We start from the raw sequence: 27,877 nt of genomic DNA on the forward strand, positions 1-27,877 counted from the left end.
AGGATAAAATTTTCTCCCTTTTTATGGCAGAGTAGTATTCCATTGTGTAAATGTACCACAGCTTTTTTATCCACTCATATACTGATGGATCTACTGGGCTGATTCCAGATCTTAGATATTTTAAATACACTGCAGTGAACATAGGGGTACATATGTTCTTTGGAATTAGTGTTTCGGGTTTCTTTGGCTTAATTCCCAAAAGTGGAATCGCTGGGTCATAAGGTAGTTGCATTTTAAATTTTTTGAGTTAACTCCATACTGTTTTCCACAGTGGCTACACCAATCTGCATTCCCACCAACAGTGCACAAGAGTTCCTCACCAGTACTTGTTGTTTGTTGATTCATTAATGATAACCATTCTGACATGTGTGTACAATATTGTTCTTAATTACAGCACAGTGATTAGACATTTAAGTTGCTTCCTTATTTTTTTTTAATCCCGACGCAAGTATATGTTTTTATTGATTTGAAAGAAGAATGGGGGGAGAGAGAGAAACATCAATGTGAGAGAAAAAGATCAAACCCCCAACCTTTTGGTGCACACAGGAAATGCTCCAACCAACTGAAAAGCCCTGCCATGGGTGCTCCACCCCTTTTTTTAATGTATTTCATTAAATATTTCACATAACTTTTCCCCTATTTTTAGGGTTATTGGTATCTGGGATTAGAATTATTGGATCTAAGGTTAAAAGCGTAATTAAAGTTTTAATTTATCTTGCCAACATTTTTTCAAAAATTCTGTGGATTTTGATAGCAGCATGAAGAGTTGTTTTGAAAAATCTTTGATAATTTGATAGGTTTAAAAAGGTATTTTGAGGTGGAATATTTTTATGTGCCTGTCATTTGTATTGTCTGCTATGGGTCTTAACATGTTTTTGCCCATTTAACTTTTGGGCTCCTATTTTTCTAATGAGGTGGTATGAGTATTTTCTTATGTGTTAATGGTAACCATTTTGCTGTAATGTTGCAAATGTTTTTCAAGTGTTTTAATTTTATTAACATTTACATACTTCAGTGTTACTTTTTTATGTAGTCAATCTTAGAGATTTTTCCTGGTTCTTATTAGCAGGCTTGTTCTTTACCACCCCCCCCCCCCCCCGCCCACAAAGAAAACAACTGGTTATTTGATCGTTATCCAACTCTTAAAAATCAGTATTTGCATATTCATATTCATATCTTAATATTCAAGGGGGTCAAATACAATATTTATTCAGAAGCAGTTATATGTCAGGCATTTTACATGTTCTCTATCATGACTATTGACAGTTTGTCTTTTCTTCAAATACTGTAAATATCTGTGTGAAAATATGATTATATTATAGCCTCTTTTAAAAATTTTAAGTAGTATATTATTTTGCTTTTAGTATCTTTCATGGTAATTAACTGTAAAAATGTATTTCACAAAATAATGAGTTTTCTTCCCCCTTCCTTAATTGTAGGGGTATAAAAGTGCTTCTTCTGGTTGCTAATGTGAATTGTGGACTACAGATACATAGAGAAAACAGACCACACACGTGAATATTTTCACCAGGATCTAAAGACTAAAAGAAGTTCTCTTCAGGCTTGTCATGGATTTTTCTGGACAAAGGAATCTGTGAAATTATGTGAATAGAGACTTTTTCAAAATCATGGGGGAAAGAGAAAGAAGTCTAGACACTGACCAAGAAAATAAGGCAGATAAACACCATTACTATTATTGTTCATCTGATTTTGAAACTACACCACAGTCTTCTGGCCGGTCATCGCTGGTCAACCCCTCCTCACATAGGAGTAGTAAGAAAAAAAATCCTAAAAGACAAATTTCAGATAGCGAAGTGCATCACCAAGGTAAGCATTTTGTAAGAGAGTCCAATAGACATAGAAGACTCATTTTAAGGACTTAAGGAAAGCTTGCATGAATGAAACTCTTCTATTAATATATGCATGGAAATTGGCTAATTTACAGTTTGAATAGACTATATTTTTGTAAATTTATATGTTGCTTATGGCACTGTATTAGCCTTTGTTATATTCAAAGTCATAATATATACAGAAGAAAGAACCATAATTAAGGCTCTTCATTTTGTTTTCTTCCTAAATAAATGCTTATTTTGGAGTTTTGAGGTACAGTAAAGGCAAAAAAAAAAAATCAAAATGTACCTTTTTTTGTCTTCAGTTTTAAGAAGTAGTGAAAAGCATTGGTATAAAGTGGTTAAGAGGCATTTTAGATTGAGTAAAATTACTTCTACTGAGTAATATAGTGCTTACTGCAAAAGTTCAGACTTGAGATCACCATTCAGTTTCCTATTAAACTGTGTTATAATGGAGACAAGATTAATATTTCTTAAATAAGTTTTCTTATTAAAGTGTTACTAGTCTGGAACTGGTATTAATACACATTTGATTAGATAATATTATAGAAACTCTTCATTTTAATAAATCCCTGGTCAAGTAAACCCCAATGTTACTTAGTAACAAAATGTGTAAGGACTACAAGTATGCCATAAAAAATGAGCTAAGTGAGGTGGTTATAGTCTGTGCTAATAAATGCAGCACAGCTGTAACAGCAGTAGCTTAGAATGGTGAGAGTTCAGATTGCAAGGCAAGGAGTGGTGAAATTGGAAACGGAAAAGGAAAACAGTAGCCAGGTCACGAAACACCTTGAATCCTATGCAATATATTGATTGTTTCTGTGGGAGAATAGCCATTGAAAAGATTTAAGCAGGGGTATAATTAAAATTGCCTATATGAATTTTTACTTTGAAAAAATAATATTTGCTTTTTAAAAGTCAATAAGAATACATGTTTCTTTCAAAAACAACCCTTTCATGGACCCCAGATTTAGCTTCTCAGGGATCTTCATACTTTTAACAATTGGGTGCTCACCCTTCCTACCTTCTTTTCCTTTCTCCCTCCTCCCCCGCCCCCCGCCTTTTTTTTCCTTCTGCAGGAATTTGGTCTCTTCCTCCATCTGTATCAATGTGCGCCTCCTATTTTGATTTTGTGGTTGAGATCATTATCTGATATTAAACTTTTGCTCTACATAATTAAGAACAAACAGACCTTAGGGTTGAACCTTGGGAAATGCGTATTTATTCCCAAGAAATAATTTATATACCTAGGGAATTACTGGTAGGAATATTTGGATTTTTCAATCCTTCCCCAGAGCATTTTGGAGGCCACCCAATTAAGGATTCGGAACTTCTTAAGCCTTATCTTATTTGAGAAGATAATTGATAAAAAGCTGTGAAAAAACAGTTCTAACATCACCTATAAAAATTTCAATTATTGTCTTCACTCTGACTTGCACAGTTTTCTGCCTTGCATTGTCTTCTGGATTAAAATCTGTGGTAGTTTAACTACATTAGATCAAACAACAGGACTAAACTTATACCTTCCCTTAAACATTAAGTTATTTTCCCTTGGTTAAAGTTGCAATCACCAGTGTAGACTAAGAAAAGAACAAATATGATTAAAACAGCTTCTTGGCCCTGGCAGGTGTGGCTCAATGTGTAGAGCATTGGACCCATGCACCAAAGGGTCACAGGTCCGATTCCCGGTCAAGGGCACGTACCTAAATTGAAGGTTTGATCGCCAGTCAGATTAATAATAAAAAAACTACAGCATTTTGAACACTTGAATTTGTGGGTTTGCATGTTTTGGGTTTTTTTGTTTTGTTTTTTAATTTACTTTTATTGACTTCAGAGAAGAAGGGAGAGAGAGAGATAGAAACATCAATGATGAGAAAGAATCATTGATTGGCTGCCTCCTGCACAGCCCCTACTGAGGATCAAGCCCGCAACCCAGGCATGTGCCCTTTATTGGAATGGAACCCGGGACCCTTCAGTCCGCGGGCCAACTCTCTATCCACTGAGCAAAACTGAGGAGGGCTGGGTTTGCATGTTTGATAGCAATTCTTTCCTTTCTCCTTTATTGGCATATTTTATTATTTAAAAAAATAAAACTGTGTTCTATCAGAAGTTGGATGTATAATGATAAAATCCTATATAATAAAAGGCTAATATGCAAATCGACCTAACGGTGGACCAACTGGTTGCTATGATGCGCACTGTCCACCAGGGGGCAGATGTTCAATGCAGGAGCTGCCCCCTGGTGGTCAGTGTGCTCCCACAGGAGGAGCACAGCTCAGCCAGAAGCCAGGCTCATGGCTAGGGAGTGCAGCGGCCATGGCGGAAGCCTCTCCCGCCTCTGCAGCAGTACTACGGATGTCCAATTGCCAGCTTAGTCCTGGTGTCCATGGACCAGGGAAATTCGAACTTCCCCTGAGGGCTCCTGGACTGCAAGAGGGTGCAGGCTGGGCTGAAGGACCCCCACCCTGAGTGCACGAATTTCATGCACCGGGCCTCTAGTATAATAATAGTTTAGGATATGCATGTTTGTGTATTACACATTTATTTTACTTCTTGCTTTTGTCAGTAAAATAAATATATTGGTGTTTTGGTAGATATATAGTTTACCTTTACTACATATTTTTTCAATGTCATACTTTATTTTTAACTCCTGGAGGAAGAAGAAAAGCATTATTTTCTCACCCTCTTTTTGGTGGTGACTTATGGGGCAGATGAAGAATGATATGGGAATCAGTCATATTCTCAGTCCTGTTAACACTGCATTTGATCTTGATAATTTTAAAAATGAAAATAAAAAAGGTAGATGAAAGCTGGTATTTTTTACTTCAAGTTAAGTATACTTTTGTTAATCAGTTTGTAGTCATACAAATAGAATAGGCTAAAAGTAAATGGTCAGATTTTTAGTATGTCAAAAGTTGGTTGTGGAAGCCCTTTCTGTCTGACTGAATACTTGAAGTAAAATGTTAGTAGAAAGTTTTTATCCTGATTTTTACATAGGCTTCAAGTTTGAAATAAAGTAAGTTTCTATTTATAGGAAATCTTTTTTGCTGAGCAATATAACTTTATACATAAAAACCAGAGATATGAAATTATTGAAGTTCATCTTTATGTATAATAATTTTTATGTAACAAGTTTCTGTCCAAGAGCTGAGTACATATTCCATAATAGCGTATAGATACCAATACTCTATTAACTTGGTATGTTAGAAAAGAAAGAACCTTGAAATGATGGACTCTCTAATTTAAAATTGGAGCATTGCTGTCCAATGGAAATATAATGCAAGTCACAAATACATGCCACACATACAATTTTATATTGTCTAATAACCCACATTTTAAAAAAGGTGAACTTAATATATTGTATTTAACCTAGCATATCCAAAATATTTTTAAATACAGTTAATATAAAACATTGTATGTGAAATATTCTACATTCTTTTTGAAGGCAGAAGTGGTTTAATTCCAGGCTACATTTCACAGCTATGGCATATTTCAGTTTGTACTACCCATACTTCACATTTCTCAGTAACCGCATGTGGCTAGTGACTACAATATTGTATAGTTTTGAAATTGCAAGTAGCTTTTCCTTTATTTCTTTTTATTACCACTTCCTTTAATGTATTTAAGCATTATTAGAGCTGGAATCCCAAATTAGTATGTGTGCAAACACCTTCTTTATAATCTATCTTTTTAATGAAACTTTATAATGTTGAATTGTAAATGCTACTTGTTTATCTTTGCTTATTTACATAATGGAATCAGGGTATTCCTGGCTGGTGAGATGGGTAGGGAAAGGTTGGATTTTCTAGGGGGGTTTTGTTGTTTTTTACTCTGGAATGCATTTCCTTCTTGAAAAAATGCAGTCACCTTGGAGATTAAAGTTCATTATTCTTAACTATGACTAAAGTTCATTATTCTTAACTATAACAAATATCCAGAAGCCTCTTTAAAAAGGGAGGAGGCCTAAGTTTAATGAACTTCTATTAAAAATAATAACATTCCAGATTTCTGTGAAATGTTGGGATCTAGTATGTATACTTTAAGGATTTCACATGCTTATATTTTTCAGATGTAGTATTTAGTTTTTATCTTGTTCTCAAATTATGTCCGATGTTTTTGATATGAGCATCACACAAAAGAAAGCCCCTGAGAAAGCATTTAGAATCACATCAGTACTGCTGGAGTATTTTTCATTTTCAATCACTAATAAATGGGATTAAGTTCTTATTACTGGCAGAGAATATTTGTGGAGAACTTTGTTTTACAAGCATACTTCATTTAATCTTCAAAACAGCATAATTATGTAGGTAGTATTATCCTCATCCTGTGGATGGGGAAAATAGACCTGGGAAGGTTTATTGAACTGACCAAGGAGTTATTAGGTGGTAAATCTTAGTTACAAACCCAAATCTTCTCACTGTTCAACATGTTGTCATCCTCTTCAAATAAAAAAGAAAAGAGTTCTAATTAATTTAGAGAAAACTTACATTTTCCTATTTCGAATACCTTGGCACAAGTGACTTGAATAACACAGTTTTGTCCAGTGTTTATTCGGCACCATGCTAATGCTCATGAAGCCCATGTTCGAATTTCTGACTTGTCATCTTATAAAGTTAAAAATGGTAAATCCTGATATAACCATCCTTTAAATTAATGTCAAACAATTCCTTATAAGCTATTGTTATATCATTTTGATGGATCAGAATATTCTTTACCTTTCTTCAGAAGATTCCAAACCTTTCTTAAAAAGATTACGTTAAAAGTTCTAAATAAAATCTGATATTTAACTAAATATTGTAAAATCAGATTTTAAGGAACAAAATAACTAATATTATGGATCCACTTGTTAGAATGAAAAATAGTATATTTGGTACAGCTTTTTCACTTTACAATATTACTGTTTCTTTTTTAGCCCCTAAGAAAGCAAGTCCTAAGGGTCCATCAAACAGAAAGGAAGTCCGAGTGGGATTTCGCTCCCAGAGCCTCAATAGGGAGCCACCTCGGAAAGATATTGATCTCGTTACAAAACGGGTTCTTTCTGCAAGACTGCTAAAAATCAGTGAATTGCAGAATGAAGTGACTGAACTCCAGGTCAAGTTAGCTGAGCAGCTAAAAGAAAATAAGGCTTTGAAAAGGCTTCAATACAGACAGGAGAAAGCCCTGAATAAGTTTGAAGATACAGAAAATGAAATATCACAACTTATTGCTCGTCATAACAATGAGATTACAGCACTCAAAGAACGCTTACGAAAATCTCAGGACAAAGAACGGGCAACTGAGAAAAAAGTGAAAGATGCAGAAGGTGAATTATTTAAGACAAAATTTTCCTTAAAGAAACTGAAAATGATCTCTGAAGCTAGACACCTACCTGAGCGAGATGATTTGGCAAAGAAACTAGTTGCAGCAGAGTTAAAATTAGATGACACTGAGAGAAAAATTAAGGTAAAATTTCTACAGCTTCTAATTATGCTTTTTTGTATTATTTTTCATTGGGTATTTAATGTGCTCTATTAAGATTGCTTATTGCAGTTCATCATTTGAAGACTTTTTTAGTATTATCTTTCTCAGTAAGAGATTAGGAAAAATTTAACATATATTTAAGAGAAAGATGCAAAAGATTAAGGGCCACATGTTAATAGATGAATGTTTAATTTTGTGGGTCATAATCATTTGGGGGAAATACACTATTTGATTATTTGATTGTTTCTCTAAATTGAAAATACTATATAATAGCTGTAGTGTATGAAACCGACATTTTGGAGCCATTGTATAAGAAATGCCACATGAGCAATACTTTCTGTTTTTACTCCTTTCAACATTTCTGAAAGACATCTTTTGGGCAGTTGTGCCCCTACTCCCCAAAATGAAAACTGACATGAGAGGTAGATGGAAGAATGTTGAGTTACTAGTCTGAGAATACAGCAGATGTTTGTAAGTATTTTTTTCTTGAAATGAGAGAGGAAAATGGTACTATCCCATCATTGTTACAAAGGGAATTTATATTAGACTAGAGGCCCGATGCACAAAATTCGTGCAAGGGTAGGCCTTCCTCCCTCCCCCCCCCTCCCCCCCCCCCCCCCCCCCCCCCCCGCTGCTGGCACCAGCTTCCCTCTGGCCACTGGCAGGCACCCGGAACCTGGGCATCCCTCGCAGCCCCGGCTTTGTCCAGAAGGACGTATGGTCTAATTAGCATATTATGCTTTTATTATTATAGATGCTACCTGCTAGAAATACGTATTAAACAGAAGCCCTGAGTTAGGACTTAGAATTGCTAAGAATTGACACAGAGTTTGGAAAACAAAGGTAAGGGAAAAGCATGGGAATAATGCCTGCTGAGAGAGCTGTCTGAGGAAGGGAAAGTCAGACTGTAAATGAATTAACTGTTTGCAATGTATTTAATACATGGCTGAGGGTGTTTTTTTAAATCATAAATGGAAGTTAGATTTTGTCAATTGCCTTTTCTGCATCTACTAATATATAATTTTTAGGCTTCAGTTTGTTTATGTGGTGCAACACATTAATTGATTTGAGGATATTGAATCAGTCTTGCATTTTGGGAATAAATCTCACTTGATCTAGGATCAGTGGTTGTTAAACTGCGAGCTGCAGTTTGCCGCTCTGTTGACTAATGAGTTTGCCGACCACTGCTGTAAGGCATTACCCTTACCCAGAAGTTTTGACTTCAAGTTAAAGACATTAGTACATTATTAAAATGTTTTTTAAGTGTTTTTCCCTAAGGCAGTGGTCGGCAAACTCATTAGTCAACAGAGCGGCAAACAGCGGCTCGCGAGCTGCATGTGGCTCGCAAGCCGCAGATTGCCGACCACTGAAGGTGTATGATTTTTTTAATGTATTGCTGAATTTGGTTTGCTAATACTTTGTTGAGGATATTTGCATCCATGTTCATCAGGAATATTGACCTATAATTTTCTTTTTTGTGGTTTTGGTATTAGGGTAATGCTGTCCTCGTAAAATGAGTTTGGAAGCCTTCCCTCATCTTCAATTTTTTGGAGTAGTTTGAGAAGGACAGGTATTAATTTCCCTTTGAACCTTTGGTAAAAATTCTCCTGTGGAGCCATCTGGTCCAGGGCTTTTTTTGTTGGGAGTTTATTACGGATTTGATTTTGATAGTAGTTATTCGTCTATTAAGATTACCTGTTTCTTCCTGACTCAGCCTTGGAACAATGTATGTTTTGAGGAATTTGTTCATTTCATCTAGGTCAAGCAGTTTGACATACTTGATCTAGGCTGTAAAATTTGTTGGCAGATAATTGTTTCCTATTATTTCCTTAGTCTTTTTTATTTCTGTGATATCAGTTGTCACTTCTCCTATTTTATTTTTTATTTTATTTTATTTATTTGGCCCCTCATTTTTTCTTGATTAATCTGGGTAAAGTTTACCAAATTTGTTTGTTTTGGAAGAATCAATACTAGGTTTTCTTGATTTTTTTTTTTTTTACTCTATTTTGTTATTTCCAATCTGATTTTTATTATTTCCTTCCACTACTCATTTTGGGCAAAGTTTGTTCTCTTTCTAATTTCTTTAGGTGTAAGGTTAGATTGTTTGAAATTTTTGTTTCTTGAGGTAGATGTGTATTGCTGTATATTTCCTTCTTAGAACTATTTTAGCTATGTCCTATACATTTTGGGTCATTATGTTTTCATTTTCATTTGTCTCATGGTATTTTTAGTTCTTCCTTGATCTCATTACTAAACCATTCATTGTTTAATATCATGTTATTTAGTCTCATGTGTTTTGTGTATTTTTCAGTTTTCTCCTTATACTTGATTTTTAGTTTTATATAATTATGATCAGAGAAGATGTTTAATATGATTTAAATCTTCTTAAATATTGACACTTGTTTTGTGGCCCAACATGTGGTCTATCCTTGAAAATGCACCTGAAAAGAATGTATATTCTGCTGCTTTGGGGTGAAATGTTTAAAAGTATCAATTAAGTCCTAGCTGATTTGGGTCAGTGGATAGAGTGTCAGCCTGTGGACCGAAGGGTCCCAGGTTCGATTCTAGTCAAGGGCACGTGCCTGGGTTGCGGGCTTGATCCCCATTAAGGGACGTGCAGGAGGCAGCCAATCAATGATTCTCTCTCATCATTGATGTTTCTATCTTTCTTTCCCTCTCCCTTTCTCTCTGAAATCATTAAAGATACATTTTTTTAAAAAAGTATCAATTAAGTCCGTATGGTCAAATGTGTCATTTAAGATGATTTTTTGTTGTTGTTGATTTTCTGTCTAGATAATCTACCCATTGAAATCAGTGGGGTGTTCAAGTCCCCTACTGTGACTATTAATGTTGATCTCTCCCTTTATGTCCGTCAATGTTTGTTTTATATACAGGGTGTCCCCCCAAAATATGCAGACACTTAACAGTTGATAGCGCAATTGATGTTTCTTTTCAGATTTAACCCATTGAAATTAATAATTATTCTAAGTGTATATACATTTTTTTTGGAACACCCTGTATTTAGGTGCTCCTACATTGGGTGTGTAGATGTTTACAAGAGTTATATCCTCTTGTTGAAATGGTCCCTTTATTGTTATGAAATGCCCTTCTTTATCTGTTTGAACAGCCCTTGTTTTAAAGTCTATTTTGTCTAATACAAGTATTGCTACCCCAGCTTTTTTCACTTTCATTTGCATGAAATAACTATTTCAATCCCTTTATTTTAAGTCTTGGTGTGTCTTACAATCTGAAGTTGGTCTCTAGCAGGCAATATAAGTATGGGTCTTGTTTTTTGATCCATTTAACCACCCTGTGCCTTTTGGTTGGAACATTTAAATTTAAAGTAACCTGTGATAGGTATGTACTTTTGCCATTTTGTTCATTGTTTTCTGATTGTTTTTGTAGTTCTCCTTCCTTTCTTATTCTCTTGTATGTTGATGACTTTCTGTACTGTTGTGTTTGGATTCCTTCTCTTTATTTCTTGCAGATTTTGGTTTGTGGTTATCATGTGCTTCATATACACATATAAAGCTATGTTTATTTCAGTCTATTATCAGTTGAAATCACTACATGTTTTACTCACCTCCTCTACATTTAAGTGTTTATTATTTTTTTTCACTTCTTTTGTGTATGTCCTTTAATTTGTTGTACTAATTACACATGATCTTCCCACTTTGCCTCTTAACCTTTGTATTAGCTTTGTAGTTGGTTAATCTACTAGTTACTAAGTATCCTTTTCAGTGAGAATTTTTTTCTTTCCTATATTTACATTTTTTATCTTTCGTAAATATTTAAAGAAGTTCCTTTAACATATCTCATAATACTGGTTTAGAGGTGATGGACTCCTTTATCCTTTTCTTGTCTGGAAAACTCTTTATCTCCCTTTCTGTTCTAAATCATAGCCTTGCTAGTATGGTAATCTTAGTTCTGCCAATACCTTCTGATATGCAGTTTGTGTTGAAAAATCTGCTGATAGTCTTATGGGAGTTCCCTTGTATGTAAATAATTGTTTTTTTCTTGCTACTTTTAATATTCTTGCTTTGGCATTTTACTTAAATGTTTCATGTGGGCCTCTTTGAACTTGTTGGACCTGTATGTCTATTTTTTTAGCCAGGTTAGGGAAATTTTGGTCATTATTCCTTCAAATAAGTTTTCAATCCCTTGCTCTCTCTTCTCTTTCTGGTACCCCTGTAATGCAAATGTTGGTATACTTTATGTCCCAGAGTTTCCTTAAACTATTCTCTTTTTTCCCCCCATTTATTATTTCTTTTTGCTATTCTGATTGGGTGCTTTCTGCTACCTTGTTACAGATAGCTGATTCAGTCCTCTGCTTCATCTAATCTGCTGTTGTTCTCCTTCCCCAATATATTCTCATTTCTGTTATTGTATTCTTCATTTTTGACTGGTTCTTTTATGGTTTTTATCTCTTTGTTGAGATTCTAACTTCATCTATTCTTTCCCTAAGTTATTTGAGCATCCTTGTCACCAGTGTTTTGAACTCTGTATTGCTTTTCTCCTTTTTATTCTTTTTGTGGAGTTGTGTCCTATTCTTTCATTTGGGACATGTTTCTTTGTCTTCTCATTTTGGCTTTCTCCCTTTGTTTCTGCTACATTTCCCAGATCTTTATTTTTTCCTTCTTTGTGCTACTTTGGGATTAATTTGTTTTTTGTCCAGTCCATTGAGGTGAAAAGTTAGGTTGCTTATTTAAGGTCTTTCTAAATTCTTAATGTATGCATTTATTGCTATAAAGTTTCCTTTCAGAACTGCTTTTATTGCATGCCACAAGATTTGGCTTGTATTTCCATTTGTATTTGTTTAAAGATATTTTTTTTTTTTATGGAGAAAATTTTTACTTCCCTTTTTTTCTTTAACTCAATGGTTGTCTAAAAGTGTATTGTTGGTTTTCACTTATTTGTAGATCCCCTCATTTTTCTCTTATTTTGAAATCAGTTTCTTGCCATTTTAGTCAGAAAAGATAGTTGGTATGATTTTAGTCTTAAATATGCTTGGATTTTTGTCCAATTATATGATCTTTCCTGGAGGATGTTTTATGTGCACTTGAGAATGTATATTCTGTTGCTGTTGAATGGCATGTTCTGTTATATCTCTTAAGTCCAGTTGTTCTAAAACAGCCATGGGCAAACTACGGCCCGCGGGCCGGATCTGGCCCGTTCGGCTGTTCTATCCAGCCCGCGGAGCCGAAAGAGCGGAGGGTTCTCTTGCTCTCCCCTCCACTCCTTCACCAGCAGCAGTGTTAACATGGCAATGTCGGGAAACACGGCCGCAGCTCCTTCTTCTGAGTGGGTGGATTTATATCCGCCCATTCAGTAGAAGGAACAACCTCTCAATCTTCCAGAGGCTCCTTGTAATGCCCGACATCACCCTGGGAATGCGTAGACAACGTTATCTTGGTGATGTAGGGAGACACGCCCCTGGAGAGCACAGTATCAGAGCATTAGCTAAAAAGGAGACCAACAACACTGTTCCCACTGAAGTTGATGTTTTAAAGACCAAAAACCTTTCAACCCAGTCTACATTGCCATCTACATCTAAGTCCCGGGCATAATTTGGAAGTTGCACTAAAGAAAATGTTTAATTTACTGTTTACACATTTTGTTCTTTTCTATTAGTTTTAGTTTTAAATTATTTTATTATATTTAAGTTTAATTTGAAAGGCTTTTGTACCTTTCCTTTGTTAGGCAATTTCATTTTGCCTTTGCCATCTTCAATATAAGGTATGTTATTGTGCTATGATTCCTCCATTTTTTGAAGTTTCAAATTATAATAATTAGTGTTTACATTCTTCTTGTTAAAATGTTTGAAATGAATAAAACTATTGAAATAAAAAAAAAAAAGACCGTACCCTTTTATGTAATGATGTTTACTTTGAATTTATATTAGTTCACACAAACACTCCATGCATGCTTTTGTTCCGGCCCTCCGGTCCAGTTTAAGAACCCATTGTGGCCCTCGAGTCAAAAAGTTTGCCCACCCCTGTTCTAAAATGTGGTTCAATGCCAACATTTATTTATTGATTTTTCTGCCTGGCCAATCTATTCATTGCTGATAGTAGGGTATTAAAGTCTCCTAGTATTACTTTATTGTCTTTTTCTCTGTTAAAATTCATTATTATTTGCTTAATATATTTCAGTGCTTGCGCATTTGGAACATATAATATTTATGATTGATTGATACATCTTCTTGATGTAATGACCCCTTTATCATTATATAATGATCTTCTTTGCCTCATGTTACCCTTTTGGCTTGACATCTGTTTTGTCTGCCATAAGGATGGCTGCCATCCTTTGATTTCCATTTGCTTAGAACATCATATGCCATCCTTTCACTTGAGTCTGTATGTGTTTTTAGAGCTAAAATAAGTCTCCTGTTGGCAGCATATAGTAGGGTCTTGTTTTTTACTTATCCACCCACTCTGTACTTTTTGATTGATAAATTCAATACATTTATATTTAAATGGATTATTGATATGTAAGGATTTACTATCACCATTTTACCTTTTGCTTTCTGGTTATTTTGTCTTTTCATTATTTCTTTTTTTCCATTTGATTCTGTCTACCTTTGTAAGTTTGGTGGTTTTCCATGGTGATTTTCTCAGTCTTTCCCCCTTTTTTATGTTTCATATCTCTGGTTTAGGTATTTGCTTTGTGGTTACATGAGGTTTACATAAAACATCCCAAAGATAAAATAGTCCTTTTTCTGCTGATAGCAATTTGTTTTTACTCACTTATAAATGTTTTATCTTTTTATCCTACCCTCTTGTATTTTTTATGTCACAAATTCTTTTTATGCTGTGATTTGTTACCAAGTTGTAATAGCTGTAGTTAAACTTTATGCTATAATTGTTTAGTATACTATTCTAAAAAAGTTATAGTTTTCTAATTCTATCACCTTAATCAGAGTTTTGTGTCCTTTTTTTTCTTTTCTTTTCATTTCATCTTGAAGAGCTCCTTTGTTTGCCAAAGCCTTATTTCTCCTTCATATCCGAAGGGTAACTTTGCTAGATGGAGTATTCTTGGCTGGCAATTTTAGTCTTTCAATCTTTCGAATATGTCTTTTCATTCTCTTGGCCTGTAGCATTTCTGCTAGCAATTGACTGATAGCCTAATGTGCATTCTCTTGTAGATTACTGCGTCTCCGCGCCCCCGCTCCCCCCTTGGTTGCCTTTAAAATACTTTGTCATTAATTTTTGACAGTTTTAATATAATGTGCTTAGAGTAGGTCTATTGTGTTGAGATAATATGGTGTCATATTAGCTTCATGGACTTGAATGTGCAGTTCCTTTCTCAGGTTTGGGAATTTCTGAGCTATTATGTCTTTAAATAAGTCTCTGCTCCCTTTTTCCTCTTCTTCTTTTGGTTTACCCATTAATTTTGTGGTAGCTGTTTTAATGCAGTCTAACAGTTCTTACAGGGTTTCTTCATTTTAGTTTTCTCTCTCATCTGATTTGCTCTATTTCTAGTGTTTTGTAATGCATTCTTCATAACTTTTATTGAATTCTCTAGCTCCAGAATTTATTTGGCTCTTTTAGAATTTCAGTATCTTTGGTAAAGTACTTCTTCCATCAATTTTATACCAAAGTCATTGTATTGCCTTTGAGTCTTCTTGTAGCTTGTTGGATTTCTTTTTTTTTTTTTTAATATATTTTATTGATTTTTTACAGAGAGGAAGGGAGAGGGATAGAGAGTTAGAAACATCGATGAGAGGAACATCAATCAGCTGCCTCCTGCACACTCCCCACTGGGGATGGGCCCGCAACCAAGATACATGCCCTTGACCGGAATCGAACCTGGGACCGTTCAGTCCGCAGGCCGACGCTCTATCCGCTGAGCCAAACCAGTTAGGGCTGGATTTCTTTATAACAATCATTTTGAATTCTTTATCAGTGATATCACAATATTTCATATTTTGGTTGCTAGAATATTGTCATTTTCTTTTTGTGATATTGCTACCATAATTTTTCATTCTGTCTGATGAAGAGTCCCTCTGCTGCTGCATTTGACATAGTGAACACCTTTGTTTACTTTGATTCTAACAGTTTAATAGGTCCATAATTAGGAACCTTTCTTTTATTAAAAAAACAAAAACAAAAACAAAAAAAACAACTAAAAGCTATTGGGGAGGTGTGTGTGGCTTTAGGTGTGCCCATATAGAGGGATCCTCAGAGGTCTGTGGATGGATCTTTTGCCAGTATCCTGGGGCCTACAGAAGGAAACATATTCCTTCAACTCTCTTTGTCTGCCTTCTTCCCTTTCCTTTTCATCCATCTAGTGACTCTGGTCTCTTCTGAGAGAGAGCAATGGGTTCCTCCAGCTGCATTATGCACAGCAGGGCAGACCTTTCTATTCACTACCTTCACCCTCACCGCCTCTGCCAGAAAGGTTATGCTGGCTACCTCTGCTGCCCCTCTCCTGGCTCTGCAGCCTTCTCTGAGACCCAATCCACCCACTTTTGGGTGTACATGTGGATGGATTTCTTGAGTTTCCTGGTATGCTGTGCAGAAGGCACTTTTGTTCCATTATGGATGTCTGATTAGTTGTAAGTCAAAGGAGAGAGAAAAAAGGAATGACTCAAGCCACCATGATGCTGACATTACCTAAAGAAAATATTTTAACATAAATTCTTTCACAAACTTCATGAAACATGTTAAAGACCATGGAACTGCCCATTGTCTTTACTTAAAAATATTTTACAAGGTAATCTCTGCACCTTGAATAATGCTGTGTAATTACAGTTGTCTTCATATCTGTTTGCCCAATGATTATCAAAAGCCGGTGTTTCTTATCACAACCTTTAACTTTCTTTTGCTCCCAACTTAAATCACTATTCATGTACGCTTCAAACACTTAAGAAATTATTTATAAATCATTGTGAAAAACAAAGAAAGGAACAATAGCTAAGTATTAAATTGTTGGTCAGTCTATTTTATAGCTTATTTTGTTTATGAACACTAATCCCAGCTTCGTTTCCATGTCTTGTACAGTACTGCTAAAAAAAATCACTTTGATGCTAAGTGCATTGTTTTATTGCTGAATTACTTTTAAACACTTTTTTTATGTGTACACATATCATAGGAACTATCAAAAAACCTTGAACTGAGTAGTAACAGTTTCCAACGACAGTTGCTTGCTGAAAAGAAAAGGGCATATGATGCTCATGATGAAAATAAAGCTCTTCAAAAGGAGCTACAACAACTGCATCATAAGTTAAAGGTAAGCATTTTATTTTATTTTATTTTTATTTTTTTTTAATTTTTTTTTTAAATAAATCTTTATTCAGATTATTACAATTATTTCTCCTTTTTCCCCCCATAGCTCCCCTCCACCCATTTCCCACCCCACCTTCTGCCCTTACCTCCCCCCCACTGTCCTCATCCATAGGTGTATGATTTTTGTCCATTCTCTTCATGAACCCCCCATACCCCTTTCCCCCTGAGAATTATCAGTCCACTCCCTTTCTATGCCCCTGATTCTATTATATTCACCAGATTATTCTGTTCCTCAGGTTTTTAATTCACTTGATTTTTAGGTTCGCTTGTTGATAGATATGTTCATAATTTTTCTCTTTACTTTTTTCTTCTTCCTCTTCTTTAAGAATACCTTTCAGCGTTTCATATAATACTGGTTTGGTGGTGATGAACTCCTTCAGCTTTTTCTTATCTGTGAAGCTCTTTATCTGCCCTTCAATTCTGAATGATAGCTTTGCTGGGTAGAGTAATCTTGGTTGTAGGTTCTTGCTATTCATCACATTGAAAATTTCTTGCCACTCCCGTCTGGCCTGCATAGTTTCTGTTGAGAAGTCAGCTGACAGTCGTATGGGTGCTCCCTTGTAGGTAATTAACTGTTTTTCTCTTGCTGCTTTTAATATTCTCTCTTTGTCTTTTGCTCTTGGCATTTTAATTATGATGTGTCTTGGTGTGGTCCTCTTTGGATTCCTTTTGTTTGGGGTTCTGTGGGCTTCCTGGACTTGTAAGTCTATTTCTTTCACCAGGTGTGGGAAGTTTTCTGTCATTATTTCTTCAAATAGGTTTTCAGTATCTTGCTCTCTCTCTTCTTCTGGCACCCCCATAATTCTGATGTTGGTACGCTTGAAGTTGTCCCAGAGTCTTCTTACATTATCTTCAACTTTTTGGATTTTTTTTTTGCTTTTTGCTTTTTCGGTTGAGTGTTTTTTGCTTCTTTGTATTTCAATTCTTTGACTTGATTCTTGTGTTCCTCTATTCTGTTTCTGGGTCTCTGTATAATATTTTTTATTTCAGTCAGTGTATGTTTAATTTCTAGTTGGTCCTTTTTCATATCTTCGAGGGTCTCATTATATTTATCGGCCTTTTCTAGGATATTCTTAAAAATTCTTATAACCGTGGTTTTGAATTCTATATCCAGTCGTTTGTTTTCCTCCATTTCTTTCGTTTGTGATCTGATTCTTTGACCCCGCATTTTCATTGATTCCCTGAGTTGGTAAGGTAGATATTTGTGCTAGGTTTCCAATATGGCCCAGTGGGTCTGCTTCCCCAGTTAACCTGAGGTGGACACTCTTGGTGCACCCCTTTGTGGACTGTGTGTACAGCCTTGTTGTAATTAAGTCTTTATTGTTGTTGGTATCACTGGGAAGAATTGACCTCCGGGCCAGTTGGCTGTAAGGATCAGCTGTGTCTATGCTGGGAGAAGTTCGGTGCTGGAGACAGCCTTATAGGATTAGACTTGCCAAATTGCAATAGCCTCTGTGCTCAGCTTGGATGGGGTGGAGTCTCAGTCTTGGCTTCCTGTCAGCCTTGCCCTTGCGCGCATGTGCGCTTTCAGTCCTCTGCCTTCCCCGGCTCCCGAGTCTCCACCCGAGAGTCCAGACTCCCCCCACAAGAGCGTGGGTCCCCAGGGGCTCGCCTGGAACTGGGGTTCACTGCAGTCAGAACTGGGGCTCAGTGCAGTCAGAATCCTCTGACTCCCTTCCACTAGGGAAAGCCTGTGGCAACCTCCGCAGCCTTTGTGTGCACTGGCACGCGCGCGCGTGCGCACTTTCAGTCCTCCGCCTTCCCCGGCTCCCGAGTCTCCACCCGAGAGTCCAGACTCCCCCCGTAAGAGCGTGGGTCCCCAGGGGTTCGCCCGGAACTGGGGTTCAGTGCAGTCAGAACTGGGGTTCAGTGCGGTCGGAGGCTTCCTTCCCCCTTCCGCCAGAGAAAGTCAGCCAGGCTCTCAGCCGCCCTTCCTCTCTGCGTGCACAAAGCCCCTTTGCCGTACCTCCAATTCTCTGTGAGCTTTTCTTTTTCCTTCTAGTTGTAGAATTTTCACTCAGCCAGCTTTCCTGTGGTTCTGGATGGTGTCCGTTCTGTCTTTTAGTTGTAGTTTTGAAATTGTTGTGCGAGGCAGCAGTTTAGGTGTTTACCTATGCCGCCATCTTGGTTTCTCCCCATTCTCAGCATTTTATTTTAAATCATTATATTCTCCCTATAATATTTATTAAATGAAAACTTAATATTTTATACAGTGGTACAGTATAATTTACAAAATTCCAATATATATAATCTTCAGCACTTATAAAGAAAAAGTTTGTTGCCCAGCTAGCGTGGCTCAGTGGTTGAGCATTGACCCATGAGCCAGGAAGTTTTGGTTCGATCCCTGGTTGGGACACATGCCCCCGGTGCAGGAGGCAGCCAGTCCTCATCATTGATGTTTCTGTCTCTCTCTCCGTCTCTGAAATCAATAAAAACATATGTCAAAAATGAAACATTGAATACAGTAATGATAGAACTTATTCAAGTTATAAAATCCTGGAAGAAAATTATGGAAACTAGAGTTTTTCTGTCACATGTTTGAATAATTCAGTGTTCTTCCTCAGATAACCCTATGCGTAATTATTTTTAAAGTTATTTTAAATAATCCCTTCATTTTCATAGTTTTTAGAAGAAACATTCGAATTACTTTGTTAAAACAGGTATTCTTTTCATTCTCTCCTGACCTCATTGATGGGTTGAAATGTTGTGCAAAATTTAGTGTTTAGACATTACCTTGCATAAACTTTTTACTCTTTTAATCAACTTATCAGAGAAGGCTATAGTCCCCAAATGAACAAGAATACTTTTCTTTTTTTACAAAAAGATCTAATTTTTAACTTAATAATTTATAACTCACATTTGAGAGACACTATAACTAAATTCTTTGTCTCTATTGCTGAGCTTGGAAAACAGTTTAGGTAGGACAGTAATAGCTCTATCACGTAGGATTGTGTAGAAAATTAATTTTGCCTTATTTTCTCTCATTTTTTTTAACTGTTATTACATATTGGATTTTGTAGGGAGAATCATTTCTCTACCCTAACCCGAAGGTCCTAGAGACATTCCCTCCTATAGTTAGGTAGTTATAAAGGGAAGCTGAACTAGATATTCCAATTGGTAAGTAAGTAAAGTACCAATTGACAACGTGGGGATATTTGTTTTAAACTGAGACTCTGTGTATTGGATTTTTTTTCAGGAAAAGGAGAGAGAACTGGATATAAAAAACATATATTCTAATCGTCTACCAAAGTCTTCTCTAAAGAAAGAAAGAGAACATATATCAAGAAAAAATGGTATAGTAGCTATTATTGTTGAAAAACATGTGGTAGCTATTACTAATAACAAAATAAATTCTGAAATAGAAGGAAGGCAAAGAGGAAAGAACTTCATTGAAATAAAATTTAATGTTTCCTTTAAACTACTGACTAGTTTAATATTAAATAGTTTTCAGAAATTCTTTCAACTTTCTCAAGTTTTTCTGAGTTCACAAGTTATATTTTACATAACTTTTAGTGTAATGAACCTTTATTTACATATCACCTAATTTTAACAGCTGTACGTTTTACTAATTTGATATTATAATGAACCTTTATTTACATATCACCTAACTTTAACCGTTATACATTTTACTAATTGTAATACTTTTCCCCCAGAGTATTTTAAAGCAGTCATTTTATTCCTAAATACTTTGTTATTGTTATGCAAATATATTTATATTTTTTAAAATAAAGGTATAATTTCCCTCTTCTGTAAATTACAAAAAGTTAAAAACGTAAATTTTGTAAATACTTTAGGATTTACCTGTCAGAATTGTTCTCAAATTATGTAATTGCCAGTAAATCCTAGAAACAAAAATATTAATGTGAATAGTCTTGGAGCTAAGCAAAATATGCATTATCTCATTTAGATGGTAAATATACATACAAGCTGAATTCCATATATCTTAGCATTGTTTAATACAATTAGAAAATTTTTTTTATAATTTTCATGGTGTTTCAAGCTGCATGCCAGAGTGATTTTACATATCAGTGTACAAAAGGAGTGCAAACCAGTGAAGACTTCACGCTGGACGAATTTCCTATTATACCACAAACAGTTATGTGTTATGAAAACAAATGGGAACCCGAACTTCTTACTTTGGTGAGTTCAGCAGTATGATTGGGTACCCAATTCAGAGTTTGAAATTATTCCTACAACACCAATCAAACATTTTAAAATTTCAGCAGTGACACCAATGCTACATCTGTAAATATGCAACTAGCCTTTCAGAGAGACAGATAACATCTGTATATTTTATTAAATTGCTGTGGATTGACTCTTAGTTCACATTGCATCTTTCACATGCTTCAGAAAAGTTGATTGTACCATGTGGGCTGGAAGTAGAAGGGAAGAAAAATTTACTAAGTGTCTTACTTTGTGTGTACCGAAGTAGTCCCTCAAAATCCTTGTTTTTATGTTTAAAAGCAAATTATAGTAGCTTTCAAATGATTTGTTAGAATTTGCATTTAATTTGGGGGGCCTTCTATGTAATAGAATGTTGCAAGTTAGATGAAAGCTGAGCAAAGTAATTGCCATGAATCTGACTTTATACCATTCAAATTAGAGTGACATTCCGTGGGTCTCTGTCAGCCCTTCATTTCACAGGACTTTTGTTCTGAATACCAGAAGGTACTTTTCTCTAAGAGGCTTTTCTCTTTCGTGTTTAGTTTGAAATCCAAAGGAAATGTGTAGCAGAGAGCCATCATATTCTACATAATCCTATATTTTTGGGCCTTTTGTAAGTTTTCCCGAGACTTTGAGATCTCTTCTTGAAAGGATGGACTTTGTTCCTATGTATCCTCTAGTTTTTTATTTTGTTTTACAATTTAGACAAGTTAGCTCTATCTGCTCTATCATTGAGACTAGAGGTCATGTTAATTTTTCTTTTCAAAAGGGTAAAATATGGAATAACAAAGTAATTCTTTTTTTAATATTTTTATTGATTTCAGAGAGGAAGGGAGAAGGGAGAGAGATATAGAAACATCAATGATGAGAATCATTGATTGGTTGCCTCCTGCACGTCCCCTACTGGGGATAGAGCCTGCAACCTGGGCATGTGCTCTTCACTGGAATCGAACCCGGGACCCTTTTGTCCACAGGCCAGCGCTCTATCGGCTGAGCCAAACCAGCTAGGGCATAATTCTTAACTTCAAGAGAATAAAAATATTTGGTGTTTAGAAGATTCCGTTGCAGGAACAGCACCTTGATATAGTGAAAAGGGGATAGCTTTGGAATTAACACTGCTTTTTAGTTAAATTCTGGTTCTGACATTTGAGTTGTATGGCTTCTTGGAGTTGCAATTTCCTAATTTATACAGTAGGGGTGTGTTACCTTTTAGGGTTGTGGTAATAACTAATAATGAAGTTTATAAAGCTCTTAAGACTGATCCTGCCACTTTTAAAGGGCCTCAGCAAATGGAAGTTAAAGTACAGGCCAAGTTGCTTCTAGAAAGAGACCCAGAATACAATGGCTCAAACAAAATACAAGTTTCTTTTTCTTGTAATAGACTGAAGGTCAATGGGTGGTCCAGAATAGGTAGACAGCTTTATTCCATCCTCTGTCTTATTGCTCTTCCATCTTAAAGAGTGTAGTCCTCTTCGCTATGCTTGAAAATGGCTGACCACCCCTATGAGAAGGAGGAATCAGGAATAAAGGGCAAGCAGCTTTTGCTTTTATACATGTGATCAGAAGTTGTATACATAGTACTTCCACTCATACCTTATTGGTCCTGTCTAGCTGCAAGGGAGGCTACTCAGTGTAGTCTCCAGGTAAGCAGCCCTGTTCTCTGCTAAAACTCATGTATTTTGTAACTCAAAGGGAGGAGGGGAAGATGGATACTAGGGGACAGTACTCAACTAATACAACACTACTAATAATACTAATAGATACTTTACTATTGTTAAGAAAAATTAGACACCTGAAAGGGACCATCAGAAACTAGGAATTTAAATTGATATTTTTATTTGATTTAAATATTACAAAATTTATTAACTAAAGGCTTTGGGCCTAAAGGTATAGGTGAGACTCAAATCCTAACATAAACTTGAGTCAGTAATTGTCTCTGCCTGTGTTACAATTCAGCACCATTGATGGTGTTTATAGTTAGTTAATAGCTTTTCTGGTTAACTGAATGAATCAGATTTTGTTGTGAAATGTACAAAACAAGGATATATCTGAAACTTGTTTCTTCAGAATTTTATGTAGTGTATTGACTTTACTTATATTATACTAGAGGCTCAGTGCATGAAATTGTGCATGGGTAGGGTCCCTAGGCCTGGCCGGCAATCAGAGCCAATCGGGGCCTTCCTTCATTCCATACCACCTGCTGGTGGTGAGCGCATGTCATAGTGAGCAGTTGAAGTCCCAGTCAGTCAAAACTCCCAAGGGGACAATTTGCATTTTAGCCTTTTATTATATAGGATTGGTTTAGATATAGCTTATAAATGCTTCTTTAAGAAATAAACCTGTGTACTTTTGAAGCATCGTTCAAAAGATGTTACATCTGATTTACTGAAAAACTTGCTTTAATTTCTCAGTTGGTATCATGCTTAATGAGAGATAAATCTACAATATTTAAGTAGCTTCTCCTTTTTTTTTTTAAACAATGTGTAATAGGACCTGAAATCTCAAGAGAGAGATGAGCATGAAGAAACAGGGATTCTAAACCCAGTTGAGGAAAGAGAAGAAAATGTTGTTAAAGATCAAAGAAGTCATGTTGTAAAACAAGAGGTTGAGAAGCTGGAGGATGGTGAGTTTGTTTAAGCAAGTGATGAGTCAGCATCCCTTGGGAAAGGGTTAACATCCCCTAATGTCTTCCAGCTGAAGAGTGAATTGGATATACAGACCAAGAAAAGACTGATAACAGTGGTAGGGAATAATGACAAAGTTACCTTCAAAAATTCAGGCGAAGGGAAAAAAATTATTTGTATATTAATTAAAGTTTGATTAAGATATGACTGAAGTACAACCCGCTTTATTGTCTTGACCTTGAAACTCTTTAGTGTGTAGACTAGCCTAAGCGTTAAAATTAATGAATTGTGAGGTCCTGAATATATTCCTATAATTTTTCGTTGATTTTAATAAGTTAATCTTTAATATGTTCAACCATTAGTGTGGAAGTTTAGTGAATCAACTCGCATGGTTTCAGATACTATAAATGAAGTTCAGGAATAAAATTTATTTCCGTCTGGATAAAAGATCTTAAAGGTATAGATGAGGCTAATCCTTTGATTGTATTTTATTATATAGTGGCTGCTTACAGAGAAATCCTTTTTTTCCCCTCTCAAAGTTAATGGAACATAAAATTGTGACTACTGGTAATTGTTACTTAAATTACTATATGGATTTAAAACAATGTTAACAGTTGAATAGAAGCTATATTTACATCACTATTGGTTAATTCAGAAAGGAAGATGCTTTCACATGTTAAACTGTAGAATAGACAATTAGGTGTTCTATTCAATTCTTTCTGGGTACCAGGAAAAGGAATAAAGTAACAGACTGTCACTTTTCTTTGTCCTTCTTGACTTACATTTTTCCTGGACTTTATATGGAATGATTTCTTACATCAGTGAGAATGTTTGCCATTCACTAAAATTACCAAATGCAGAGTGTTCTTACATATGTTAATATTTTTAATTATTTTACCTGGAAATCATTTCAAAATTACAGCAAAGTAGCAATAGCCAAAGAACTGTTTAAGTTGTAGACCTAACATACTTTCATGTATATTTTCTCCAAAATAAGGACATTCTTTTAATATTTTATTCCAGTATAGTTTTCAACCTCAGTAAATTTTACTTTGATACAACCCATTTCTCTAATCTGCTGTCTACATTAGTTTTATCAGCTGACACAGTATTGTCCTTCATAGCATTTTAAAAAATATTTTGTGAGATTGATATTACTGATGAATACAGACCCATTTTTTTTAAAAATAGAATGTTCATTTGTGGTTTATCTGAAGCTTTCTCTTAATTAGATTCAGGTTAAAGCATCTTCTGTCAGAATATTACATAAGTGATGTGTCTGTCTCAGGGTATGACATCCATAGGTTCCATTCATTTTTAAGATAAGTCTTCCCCATCCATCCCACCACCCTTCTTATGGTGTCCATTTTCACTATACCGATAATGCCCAAATTAAATAAAGACTGTTGTTTTGTCAAAGATGAGAGTTGAGATTTTATGTTTAAAAATATTGACTGTTGTAAATTTCAGTTTTAAAATTTGATTTCATACAGAATGGGAAAGAGAAGAACTTGCTAAAAAGCAAAAGGAAAAGGCATCTATGCTGGAGAGAGAAGAAAAAACACCACTGGAAACTGGAAGATACCAAGTGGAAATGTACCAAATTCAAAATATTGATGAAGAGGAAGAAGACAGACTGAAGAGAGAACTGCTACTTGCTAAACTGAAGGAAATCAGCAGAGAACAAGAGTCTCTGAATCTAAAATGTCCTCCTCTGCCGTTGCTACCTGATTTGGAATCTAAACTGCCCTCCCCAAAGAGAAGCCCCAAACCATACATGTTCTCTGACTCCTCAGAGAGATTATTTAATGGGCATCACTTACAAGATATCAGTGTTTTAACTTCAAAAGGAGATGGTCAGACTCCAGGAAGTATCAGAAGCCCACTCTCTCCAAATGAGCTTGCATTTGGCAGCTATGTGCCTTCATTTGCAAACACAAGGAAGTCCAGTCCATTTAGCCAAAAAAGTAGCCTTTTGGATTTCCAAAGAAACAGTATAGAGAAACTTGGTAGTAAAGACAGCGCAGATTTAACCACAAGAAAAGAGAAAAAAGCCAATCTGATGGAACAGCTATTTGGTACGAGTGCCAGCAGCACTGGATCCTCTAAAAGCAGTGACCGGAATTCCCTGGCTGCCAACAAGGGAGACTCTGACCCTTTAAATGTTCTCCCTGGGGACAAAAGCAGCAGGGGTGGAGGACATGATGAAGATGACTTTTTCCTCAACGAAAGAAGAGGTTTTAATCCAAACAGGCACAGATTAAAAAAGGCAAACCATAAACCAGTTGATTCTGTAGAAGATGAAATTGAAGAAGTAGCACTGAGATGAGTGACTAGGGTATATACTTTTTTTCCAATTTTAAATACAATATTTTAATAGTATATGTTATAAACATTTAGACTTTTTAATATTGAAAAGTCCTTATTAAGGAGTGATTTTAATAGATAAATACAGTGCAAATAAAAATAAGTAAAGTATATCACACCACTTAGCTAGTTTGCCAAGTATGAAGGAGGCTCTTTTGAATGAAACAAAAATAGAGATATATATCTTAACTTCGTTTTTACTTTATTTACATATAGATTCTACCTCTTAAATCAGCTCTTTGGGAAGTTTAACTCCATTGGAGTTTATTTTCTATTTTTAATCCCTATTTATTTATTTGTGCTTAGCTCAGTGAGGATATAACCAAGAATAGCCTCCCTGCTGATTACTGAATGTAAATTAAGGATGAGAGACTGTTGGGAAGTGTTGAAACTCCCAGGTGGTGGAGAATGGATGCTGCTTCGGAGCCTCGTCTTTACTGGTTAGGGGTACAGGTCCCTTTCTTACATGGCAAGTCTGAGCTACTTGTAAGTGGACGCTGTCACATTGGGATTTCCCATTCCTTTGGAAAGAACCATAGTTAAGCACTACTCATTTCCCAATTATAAGTCCCATAAATCACCTACCTACAACTGTGCTAACATTAGGTTCAATTCAGACGACTTTAGTTTGCATGGACAATTCTCCTGACATGGCTCCCAGTGTAAACAGTAATTCCTCTTCTTGTTCTACATTATTTGAATCTGAGATTTCATTCCAATATAGAAAGATTTTCAACTCAATTATGTTTCCAAAGTAACATAACTTGGAAATTTTAAAATATATATTAAGATTTGAACTTATGGTCAAATCAAAGAGACAGTGATAGTGTAACACTATTGCAGTTAAAGGTGTTTTAGAAATGGGATTTCTGACTTGCAGTGTAGGGTGGATGTTTTACTGTTGAAATGCATTTGCATTAATTAGTCTTGCTCTTTGTAGCTCACTTTATCTACAAAGGATTTTATGACCTTGGATTATGCTGGGTATGGTTGGTCTTTAAGAAGTAGTAATACATTACCAACCAAGGAGAGTTTTCTGTTAACACTTAAAATGGAAAGTGGTAGAAAAAGTGTGTTGAAGGAAGAGTAAAAAAATGTAGATTGGCACTTATTCTAAAGTGAGGTCTTTTTTTATTTTTTCACTCAGTATGATTTCTAATGCCAAGCATACATACTGATGAGGGTGCAAGTGTTAGTGTTTTATCTTGAGTTCTTATAAATGCTTATTATTGAATATAATTTCATAACTATTTGACACGACTTACCTGGTTAGGTCTCTAATTAAAAGATATACCAGCTGTCTTTTAAATTATATTCCTGTCATTTATTGGGAATTGAATCTCCCAAAAGTGCTAAACTGTATTTTTTAAATGTTTTAATACATTTTTATATCTGATATAAATACACATTTAGTGTAGTCTAATATATGTGAACCACAATATTGTAATGCAGTTCTTGATAAAATATTATGTAATATTAATTTTGTTCATAACTGCTAGTTTTTCTGCCAAAAGTATTCTAATATTTAGGTTACTTTGTCTTACAAGCTTTTTGAAAAGCACTTTGGTAAAGTTTTATATTCAGGTCATTTTAATTACTCTCTTACTTTTCTCTACCTGGTGTTTTCGAGGCTCTTTAACCAGATGCAACAAGACAGAATTATTAAATTTAAACCTAAAGTTAAGTCATAGACTTAGAAGCATTATGGTCTGAAGCATTAAAATTGGAGATTAAAATGTACAGAACAGGTTTTTCTTTATGAACAAACCATAGAGAGTAAATCATTTATTTCTAAATGTCAAGTGAAATTTGTTATTTGTACTCAGAACTTTTACTAATAAAGTTAAAAACTGTGACTCGTTGTTTGAGTGATACTTTGGGTCCCTTAGAGAATATATAATGGAAACAGGGTTAATTTTTATTTCATTATTCACCTTTCTTTTTAGCTTAATTTACCCTAAATCAGATTAGTATGCTAGTCTTATCAGGTTATAGTTTTAATTAGCCTTTTTATCCTTAATAGCTATCATAATGACATATTGCTCATAATAAAAAAAGGTGGGGGTAAAGAATTAAATTAAATCATAAACTTATTATATGGCTGACTTGCTGTTGTTTTTATTCT

At 35.3% G+C, this 27,877-nt stretch overlaps 1 protein-coding gene across 1 annotated transcript in view; it reads left to right on the forward strand.

Annotated features, from left to right (window-relative positions):
• The window catches only part of LCA5 (lebercilin LCA5), a 43,231-nt gene extending 15,623 nt beyond the window's left edge, over nt 1–27,608 (forward strand). The window contains exons 2-8 of the mRNA XM_080666739.1: nt 1,440–1,827; nt 6,763–7,292; nt 16,404–16,541; nt 19,794–19,890; nt 20,598–20,737; nt 23,252–23,384; nt 24,879–27,608. Coding sequence (XP_080522865.1) covers nt 1,629–1,827; nt 6,763–7,292; nt 16,404–16,541; nt 19,794–19,890; nt 20,598–20,737; nt 23,252–23,384; nt 24,879–25,714 — 2,073 coding nt within the window. The 5' untranslated portion in view covers nt 1,440–1,628 and the 3' untranslated portion in view covers nt 25,715–27,608. The remainder of the gene's footprint in view (nt 1–1,439; nt 1,828–6,762; nt 7,293–16,403; nt 16,542–19,793; nt 19,891–20,597; nt 20,738–23,251; nt 23,385–24,878) is intronic.
• Nucleotides 27,609–27,877: the final 269 nt, after the last annotated feature.

This window comes from Plecotus auritus, assembly GCF_963455305.1.
Source record: "Plecotus auritus genome assembly, chromosome: 4".
NCBI lineage: Eukaryota > Metazoa > Chordata > Mammalia > Chiroptera > Vespertilionidae > Plecotus > Plecotus auritus.